This window comes from Austrofundulus limnaeus, unplaced genomic scaffold, assembly GCF_001266775.1.
Source record: "Austrofundulus limnaeus strain Quisiro unplaced genomic scaffold, Austrofundulus_limnaeus-1.0 Scaffold28, whole genome shotgun sequence".
NCBI lineage: Eukaryota > Metazoa > Chordata > Actinopteri > Cyprinodontiformes > Rivulidae > Austrofundulus > Austrofundulus limnaeus.
In genome coordinates this window covers 2,711,399-2,721,579 of record NW_013952430.1, presented here as the reverse complement: position 1 = coordinate 2,721,579, position 10,181 = coordinate 2,711,399, and the positions used below count along the sequence as shown (strand labels likewise).

At 38.7% G+C, this 10,181-nt stretch overlaps 1 protein-coding gene across 1 annotated transcript in view; it reads right to left on the bottom strand.

Moving 5' to 3' along the window:
- The window catches only part of ccdc88ab (coiled-coil domain containing 88Ab), a gene marked incomplete at its 5' end in the record, with an annotated part of 63,393 nt that overhangs the window by 23,746 nt on the left and 29,466 nt on the right, over positions 1-10,181 (bottom strand). Inside the window, 4 exon segments of the mRNA XM_014005135.1 lie at positions 3,625-3,797; positions 4,386-4,526; positions 4,598-4,681; positions 4,956-5,014. Coding sequence (XP_013860589.1) covers positions 3,625-3,797; positions 4,386-4,526; positions 4,598-4,681; positions 4,956-5,014 — 457 coding nt within the window.

The window sequence follows — 10,181 nt, the reverse complement described above, 5'->3', positions numbered from 1 at the left end:
TCGTGATCCCAGATATTACTTGTTTGCATATGCAAACCTGGCTAATAGCTCTATTAAACATGGGAATAACAACAATATAAACAAACATAATAACTACAATAATTGTGTTCATTTATGATTATTATTTTTTTTTAAATTGCAATAATCATGTTGAAACTATTCCATGTGCAATTTTCTTGCATTTAAATTGAAATCTGGAAATCATCTGGGGACCCTCACTTGATGTTTCGTGACTCACAAAGGGGTCCCGACCCCAACTTTGGGAACCATTTCTCTAACATATGGTTTAATAATTTGGTTATTACTTGTCTATGTAAACCCTGTATGTCTGTTAGTAAAATATCTCATGAATCACTGGATGGATTTTAGTGAAACTCCCAGAAATAAATAAGCACTTTTGGAGCCAACCAGATTAAAAATGGCCGCCACCTCTAATCAAACTTAGGAAACACTAAAATGACTAAAACTCAGTTAATTTCACAGATACTGAGCTGAGATGTGGTGCAGTAGTAGCAGAGGTCATCCCCATCATATCCTACAAGATATAATAGGTTGCACAAGATCTGTGTTTAACCTTATTTTGCAAGTCCATAGGCGTTATGCTAGTTTATAGCTGTTAAAAAATAGCTATGGCATTATCCCAGTAATTATAAAAACACTGTGTGACTCATTCGGAAAGAAAATTAAAAAACAAAAACAGAGATGAGCAACTCCTATATCGACAATTGAATTCCTAACTAGTCTGTTTTTTTTTTCTCTAATTAATTTAGTTGCCTCGCATTTCTCCCACTCACGATACAAAAAAAAAAAAAAAAAAAAAAAAAACTGGCTCAAACATAAGAAAATTCTTGTGACTAGAGTTCACATGGAACAAATATTCCCCTGAGGCTGAAAACGGTTCATCTCTTTACTCAGAGGAAGAAAAACAAAAAAGAATATATTATTATTATTTTTTATTTTTCAGTACACCTTTTTTCTCGCTGCATCAATGCTCATTTCTAGTACACATATGAATGTTGATAAAATAGGGCAGCTTGGTATTTGTGGTCTCTGTGTTTGTACATATTTTCCAGACTCCAGCTGCAAAGGGAGAATCTGTCACACTGCTTTAAAAGAAAACGGCTGCATTCCTGAGATTCTGCTGCTGCTGTGCGTGCGTGCATGCGTTCGTGTGCATAAACCTGCTCTGCTGAACATCTGATGGCCTGTTTGATTAAAGCTCTCTGGAGTCTCCCAGTGCATTTCAATAAGCAGAGTCATCCTTTTCTTACAGTCTTGTATCGTCTACAACTCATTCATCTCATGCTTCCTCAGTTAGTCGGGAAGTTAAAACAGTTTAAAGCAGGATGTTCTCTTTACAGTCATCTGTTTTTCTTTTCAACAGTAAACCCCTCCACTTTGTGCAGCTAACTAGACAAAGATACAAACGCACATCAACTCTCGCATGAGAAATAATCTTTAATCTCACACTGTGGGTTCAAAGTTAAAACAAACACAAAATTCATCACATTCGCCTCAGTTCAATTAATTTTACTGTAAAATAAATTGATAAAGCATTGATCTCTGACCATTAGTGTCAACATGTGGACAACAAACAAAAGGATAATGAATGATTAACTAATGGTTTACCATCGTTGAGATATTCATATTCATATTATTTTTTTTATTTCAGATGAATTAAAAGTTGTCAACCTGGAAAACGCAACACTTCATAAAACCAAATGAGCGAAACGTCAAGGACTATAAATAGCACAAAAAGCTTTAAAGTCTGTTTTTTATGCCGATAACATCAGTGTGTGCCTGACCCAAAACCAGGGACAAAAAGCAATTACGCTGCAGCCACTTTACCAAAAAAACATGACCAAATAGACGACTGTGGGAACTGCAGAGCGTACCCCCTGGCTCTGATCTGCTCCGATACACTGGACCACACAGGCGACACACACATGTCCACATCTGTATGCAGAGACATGATGTGAACATGGATTTACTATGACAAAACACAGAATTCTCCACTGCATTAAAGACGCAGTCACAATGTGACCAAATGTTAAACGCAGACTTGAAAGTGTTTTTGTTCATTTTGTTGTGTGTCTCAACAATAATGGTCTTTTCTGTTTAAGTCTGCTGAAGAACTAATTATAATGCAGGTCAGGAAAATGTCTTCAGTGATGAATGTCAATCCTTTCACATAAATCTTAATGAATTAGGGTCACTTAAAGTAAAATGTTTTCAATTTGACCAAGCAGAGGGCGGCCTGCACTCCATTCTGACTTAGAAAGAACTGCAACAGTTAACTAAAAGCCTTTACGTCACAAATGAAAAAAAAAAAAAATTTCCTGCTAAATACAGGGAAAAGATGCTGCGAGACTAAACTCAACGACATGCTCAGCCTTCAAGAACCTACAGTATCTGTTGCTTCTGTTTTATGAGCTGATATGAATGCAAATGATGCAGGCACCTTCAAAACAGTTTTCCTTTTCCACTGTGCATTATCTGACCTGACCCAGATCTCTAACCCATGATAACATCAAAGACACGACCCGTTTCAAACAAAAAGGGCAATTCCTGCCACACTCGTCTAAAACCAACAGCTACTCCAGGACGCCAGGCAGTCTGTTAGTATAGATAATGTCTGTGTGATACCAACAAACTTCCTCTTTAAAAGAGAGGCAGTTCGAGTCAGACGGTCCTTTTTCAGCTCATCTGTCGACCATTAAGCTCCTTGTCTGAGAGGAGAACCCAGCGCTTTAAAAAGGAAGTTGTATTATTCATGAACAGAGTTTATCAGGTTTATTTAAAGCCTGAGGAAGCAGGGCTACTCTTGTACTGTATGTGTTTGTGTGGAGCAATGGCGCTGCAACAGCAGGGCATAAAGAGCAAAGTTTAGAAAATATTTCACCCAAATGCTACTTTACAAATACAGTGGAGCCCCATTTACAGCAAAACCTCACACTGCTGCACCTAAAGGAGACATGTCCTGTTTTGAAAATCCTTTTTTCACATTTAAACCACTCAGATGGGGTCTATATAAAGTGGAACATATCTGAATTTATTCCTCTTTATTGTTACTCCACAAGCCCCTCTTTCACTGCCTTTCTGAGGTGTGTCTCAGATCAACTCATTTTGATGCTGTCTCTTTAAATCCAAACGAGGAGCTTAATGTTAATCAGAAAGTTGTGCTCATATGTTAGGTTTTTCTTTAGTGGTCGCCATTTTTTTAAAAAACCTTCAGATAATGCCAATTAAAAAATAAAACTGTAGTCATTTCTGAGTTTGCTAAATGGTTTGGCAGCCATCTTGAATCAAACTGAATATAAAGTGCAATAATTGGACCTTTTATAAAACCCAACAGTCCTTTAATCTGGATAGATTTTCTTTAGGTTGTATTTTCAAGCAAACATATGATTCCTTAATCACTGAGAATAAAAAAGACCAGCATCATCAACTCTTCAGTTTAAACTAAATATGGTATAACAAATATGCAAGATTAATAGCTGTCGTCATATTTCAGTTCCCCAAAAACCCGTGTTTATTTTTGAACTCTTCGGACTGTAGTAGACCCATTTACTCGCTCCATTTAAAGAACTGCTGATCTAGCCGATTAGACTGGGGGGCACTCACAGCTCCTGCCGGAGGCGTCGGATTTTGGCCTTGGCATCAGCCAGCTCCACGGAGAGGTGCTGTCGACTTTCAGTCCTCCTCATGCTGGGGGAGTCACCAGGAGAATGGGTGGTGCAGGGAGCCAAAGGAGACAGCTGCATGCAGTCTCTCTCCTGGGTGAGCTCCACGATCATCTGAATAAAAAAAAAAGTGCACAGGTGAGGAGCTGTGGGAATGGAAGGGAACTGGATCAAACGGTGATTTAAGGAAGGGAATAGAGCATACTTGAGGAAAAAGAGACGATTCACAGATCTAAAACCAAAGAAGACTTAACCCTCAAAAAGTCAAAAGTGTGCTTTAGAATAGGAGGTAAAAAGCACCTTATTTGATCCACTGCTCTCAACAGGAAATGGGATTTTAATTGAGAACGGCTGGACTTTCCAATGATAATCTGGAGGCTATTAGAACCTCCTTATAATCACCCACATACAAAAACAGCCATATCGGTAATGGGGATCTGCACCCCATGGGTTGGAAACTCATTTAATGATGCATACAGTCTAAGTAAAACACCCACCATCAATGACAGTTAACAGTTTCAGCCTTCCTTCCTGAGGGCGCTCTTTTGTGGCAACAGCAAAAAAATAAATAAAAAAGAAAATAGGGGGAAAAAAGGTTTCCACACAACGGTGCCAGATGATTTTCATTACAGTGAAAACATGAAAAGATAAGCTGAAAAAAAAAAGGCTTAATAAAGCTGTTTATACCCTGAACGTCATTACCTTCAGTTGTGTGTCCCTTTCATCCACCAGGTGTTTGAGGTGGAGAGCGAGATTTCTAGAAAGGCTATCCAGATCCTCGGGAGGCATTTCCCCACTTTCCAACCACTGCAGGTCCACCACATTCTCCTGGTTATGAGTCACCTAAAAAACACACAAGTTTTCTGGTTTATAAACTTTTAAACATGATTATTCACCAAACAGAGGAAAATTACCTCTTGGATGTGGGACGCGATGGCAGCTTTGGTGTCAAAATTCAGAATCTGGATGCGCTCGATGTACTCCTCTTTCTTCTCACACTTAGAAAAAGAGGCAGTGAGTCAGTAGTTAATATTGTGTGCATGAGATGTGATTAACACAGAACAAAGTTGTTCACCAGAATCATGGTCCCAGTGCATCACCGTTTGGTCTGTTAAGTGCAACAATGTGTTTTAGGAAAAACTTTCTTTAAAAGTAAATGTGAAAGTTGCTTTACATTTACTCAACTCAGCTGAGTGGAAATTGTTGACATAACTTGATTAAGTAAATCCAATAATCTGTTTTATGAGTGCAGGATGTGAAGACTGCTCTTACTTGGACGGCACATCCTAGGAGCAGCAGCAGCAGTTTTTTCATCTCCTCCAGACCTGGTTCTTTATAAAACATAATAAAGAGAGAGCAAAGGTTATTAGAAATGGAATAAAAATCTAAATATAACAGCATAGCAATCAAGACAATCACTGAACATTTATGGCTGATTGGTGGGTCTTTTTTCAATGTTGCATTCTGTTGAATCACGTTTATTGGATATTTATTTATTTTTAAATAATTCTGATCAGATCATTGCACAAATAAAGGTTTAACAGAAAACACAAAGAGAAATTGCTGCCATTTTGTCAAATTTAAAATGCAACTTTGCTGAAAGTTGATGTTTTCACAGCTACCAAGCTGGTTCGGCGGCTCATCTTTCATGGCAGATGGGTCTCACACATCTGAAAAATGTAGCGTTCATTACGAAATAAAACTTTATTAGATCACAGCTGGAATAACAGGAACAAGTTCCTGAATATTTTCCACACATTTATTTCCATTTAGCTAAATTCTTAGGTTGTTACAGTTTCCTCCAATAAATCCCTCTCTCTAGATCCAGTTTGAGTGTTTTCCACGGAGCAGTCGGCTGGCAGTGTGAACTTCCAGCACTTTTCCACATGTCGGGACATATTGTCAAAGTGCTGAAACCTACAAGCAGCTGTCTGCCTGCTCAACAGGCCTCAGCTCATCTGGGGGATTTGGGACTGAACAGCAAAGCAGGTGGTGTGTGTACATGTGTGTGCGCATTTTAAAATGACTAAGTGGTATGAAATAAGCAATTACCAATTTATGTGCATCTATGCTATCACTGTGCGGTTTCAGTTTGAATCAGGGTGCGTGAGTGTGCGTGATAAGAGCCCGGCTCATGATGCGGCCGAGGGAGCAGCGAGTGCCAAAGTTGTTCAGGCTTTAAAGATAATAAATCCAGCTTAGTGACGGCGTGCTTTCTGTGCAGGGTGGCCTGTTTGCACAGTACTTTAACAAGCCAATCAGAGATGCAGGAACTGTTGAAAACAACCATGTAAAGCTGAAGTCTCATCCATCAATTTCAAACAAGGTTTAATTAAACTGCTGAAACAACATTAAGAAAAATCACTTGATCCTTATTGGAAATTAAGGGATATTTACGTAGCCAATTGAAAGCATTAAAATGAATAACTTTGACCCAATATGACTCAATTTGACAAAGTTCTGTGAAAAGTTTTGAAATTTAACTTTGTTAAACCGCTGTTAAAACCTTGCAACCACAACATTCATTTTTATTATTTACCATTTTTTTAAATCTACTATATATCCTTCAAACTGGCAGCATGTAAACCAGCACTGTGGTGCTATGAGGAGTGCAGATATTTCTGTGCTTGTTTGGCTGTCGAGTAGATATATGGGCTTTGACCAATGGAGGGAAGGTGGCTTTGAACTGGTCACAGCAGTTTTGGAAATGTTGGCAGAAAATAGGAGGCATTTTGTGACTTTAACTTATTTACCCATTGTTGGCAAGATAAGGATTGAGCTTGAACATTTTCAAAGTAACCCACTTGACTGTGTAGAACCAAGTAGTCAAAGCAAGTTGTGGTGAGACTGGACAACAGAAAAACTGCAATAGTTACCCTTACTGGTGCCGTGGGGCTGATTTTGGATTACAGTAAGAAAAACTTGCATCTCTTCAGCAGCTGCCTTTCTCCTCTGTCTTTGATTTTGCTCTAAAATGAACTCCAACTGATGAATGATAAAATATGTGCTTTTAGAAATTAGGTTGTAATTGTGTTTGTGCCTATTTTGTCAAAAAAAAAAACATTGAGGGAAGCTCAAGGTCAGAGACAGAAGCTAGACTTTAGTGGGAAAAAAAGCCTCTAATATTTCCAGCCTTTGGCAGAGGAAATATGGAGGCTACAACAAATATACGGCCAGACTAAGACATTTTTTTTAAATTACAAGAGAAAAGGCAAATTTTTACGAGAAAAAAGTCATACATAGATAAAATCATAATATTAAAAAAAATTAAGTAGTTTTATGAAAAAGGTCGTGCACAGATAAAATTATGTTACATGAATAAAGTTATATTACTAGAAAAGTCATAAAAGAATAAAGTCAAAGTCATAATATAACTAACTATTCTGTAGTCACCAGAATAAAGTCAAAATTTTACCAGAGTAAAGTTGTACAATCATAAGAACTACATGAAAGAGCAGCCTCATCACTGCAGTAAAATGAGCAATGTTGAGCATATTGTGAAGTTGTACTTTGGTATAACTTGTATTTTGGTAATCTTGCTGGTCTTCACATTATGGAGCCAAAGGGAGTGGAAATCCAGCGAACATGGAACTCTGAGGTCAGCAGTGCAAACGCAGGGGCCTAACTGTGGGATATGATTCATAAACTGAAGTTGTATGGCATTACAGTTAATGGCTGAATTGGCAAATGTATTTGTCACATAATGTGGATGGAAGCATATTACACTAAGTGATGAAAGAGTGACACCATTGGAGGCTGTCCACAGCGGGTGCAAGCAAACACATAAAATGGACATATCATGTAATAAAATGACTATTATTGTGTTATTCTTTTTTATCTTAATTTGGCCTTAATCCGTTGAAGGAGGCTGAGGTTTGTGAATTTCAAAAAATGTTTTTTTTACTGTTCCTTACTGCTGTCAACTTTTCATACAAACACTGAAGGCACTCAACTTTAAATGACAGCTCATCTAAGATTATCACCATCATTACTCAGTTATTGCTCCCTGTCTTTTGGCAGCCAGGATTTAAGACTGCAGAAACACACAAAGGAGTGTTTGTATCAGGTCATTAAAATGACAGGATGTTAAACGTGATACTACAAGATTAAAAAAAGGAATCAGCTTTTTGTTGTCATGTTTAGATTTTTTAAAATCGATTAAATACATTTTTTCCCATATTGGTGTTTTTCTGCATTTTCAGAGTGAATTCTGAAACCGTAAGAGGGATGTCTGAAATAATTATCACCACCTGCCCAGGTAATTAAAGAATTAAAGTATGACAAAAGCGAATATAAGCAGATTTTGGGCCTAGAAAGGTGGCAGCAAGGAAAACTTAATTCTCAAAGCTGCAGGGCTTAACAATACTCTATTATAGCTATAGGAACCTATTTTAGTCAGGGAAGGGATTTAGTATAGCAAATCTACTGGAGCAACCCAGGAAAGATAAGGAACCTCATAGGATAAATTATTTATAAGGCTTGAAAGGAAGAACAAGAGGGAGAAGCAGGAGGAAGGGAAGATGAAAAGGGAAGAGACAGAAGAGGGAGAGCACCGTGAAGCATGAGGGAAGATGATAAAATTATAGAAGTCAAATGAGAGACAGGGAGGCAAGGTTGAAAATAGAAATGTCCGTCCAGCAGCAAAGGCTTAAAAGATGTCCCACGCTAGTTTCATCCATCCATGTGTTCCCTGCACCACACATACACCCTTCCTTCCTTCCTTCCTTCCTTCTGACGATACATCATCTGTGCCTCCAACGTCAATCTGAAGTCACAAACCCAGGCCTCCCTTTTCACTGACCCCGTTTTATTCTGTTGGCAGGAAACAGGAGGTCAAAGGGACAATGACTAACCCTTTACTTTGCAATACCATTGTTAATCAGTCTGTGAGGATGGGTTGTGGTGGGGGTGTGGGTGATGGGCAATGTGCAATCCAGTGGACCAGTCTACTGTCAATGACTAGGTTCTTAATGAAACTTTAAAAAACAGCCTAATAGTTTATGTGCCAAAAATCAATGCCTCTGATCTGGAATGCTTTGGTTTAAGAAACAGAACAGTTTATTACCTCTGCCAAGGGAGGTCGTAATGTTTTTGGTTGCATCTGTCATTCTGTCTGTCTGTGGACAAAATTACTCAAAAACCTGTGGATGGATTGCCATGAAATTTTTTCCATATGTGGTATTGGCCAAAGGAACACACCAATAAATTTTGGTGATGTTCTGATTCATGATGCAAATACAGGAATTTTTCTTTTCATTTGAGCGAATCAGCCAGGCTATGCAAAGTGTCATTACGTCAGAGGCATGTCTGTAGGAAACAGGAAGTACACGACGCAAGCTCGCTGGGACCACACATCCCAGTATGTCTACCATCAGGAAAGTTGTGATTATTCTGTTATCAAGTACTTCTGGCGATGTTACATGCTGTCTGGAGACGTAGAAAAAGAAATGTGATTCTCTTCGAGTTACAGGAATAACAGGACACCGATAGTGGGGGGAGGGTCCTGCTGCAGCCGAGCCAAAGCTGCACTGTCCGGAACAGCTGATCAACCATGTGAGGTACCCCCTCCACACAAGAACTTTATAGTGATTGGTCAGAAGTTCGTGGGAGTGTTTGTGCTGAAAGCGCTCTGTCGCTGTATTTTGCTTCAACCACTCGCTTAAAAAAAAGGGTAAGTCGCTTACAGAGCCGACTGTACCAGGAAGCAGTAGTTTATAAAGATAGTCAAACCGTTAAAAACTCATAAAAGGAGTTAAAACAGATGTTTTACATGGTGGACTCTGATAAAAACTTAGGAGCTTAATCTGGGACCAGTTTGTGGATGAATAATGTCAGGTGACGAGTCTGACTTTTTTTTCCGCATTGGACTCCACCGGGAAGAAATCCCGTGCATACTGCCTGCTTAAATGTTCGCTACATCAGAACTTATTCGGCAAATGTGTTTCCATCTCTCCTTCTGTGCATTAACTCTATTGCAGGATGGGGGAAATTGGCCTTGGCAGAGGTTTGCACGCTCTGAGTGCTTCTAGTTATAAAATGTTTTTTTCAAACAGGGTTTTTCCTGAAATTTTGTTAAGTAATTAGCTCTGTCCATTTTATTGTAGAAACACTGTTCAAAACAATGCATTTTAAGAAAAATGCTCAAAACAACCCTTTCCAAAGAACACAGTTTATTCACCATCGACTCAAATACCAACGGTTTACCCAGATTGTTTTTTGAGACGAGCATTCTTTGGAGGCATTCACCACCATGCCTTCCAAAGTTTTACAAATATCTTGCACAACCTACTAGCCCTCTGAGCATGTCTTGAGAATGACTCGCAGCTACAACCACAGCAAATTATAGCTCAATGGGCCTCATGCAAGAACATGTTCATATTCTTATCCTAAATTTCTTTTACTTTTGTTCATACGAACATGTCACGTCAGATTCAACAAACTCTTCTATCTTCAGGAAAAGTGTGTAAATGAGCTGCGTAAATTCCACCTGTTCGTATC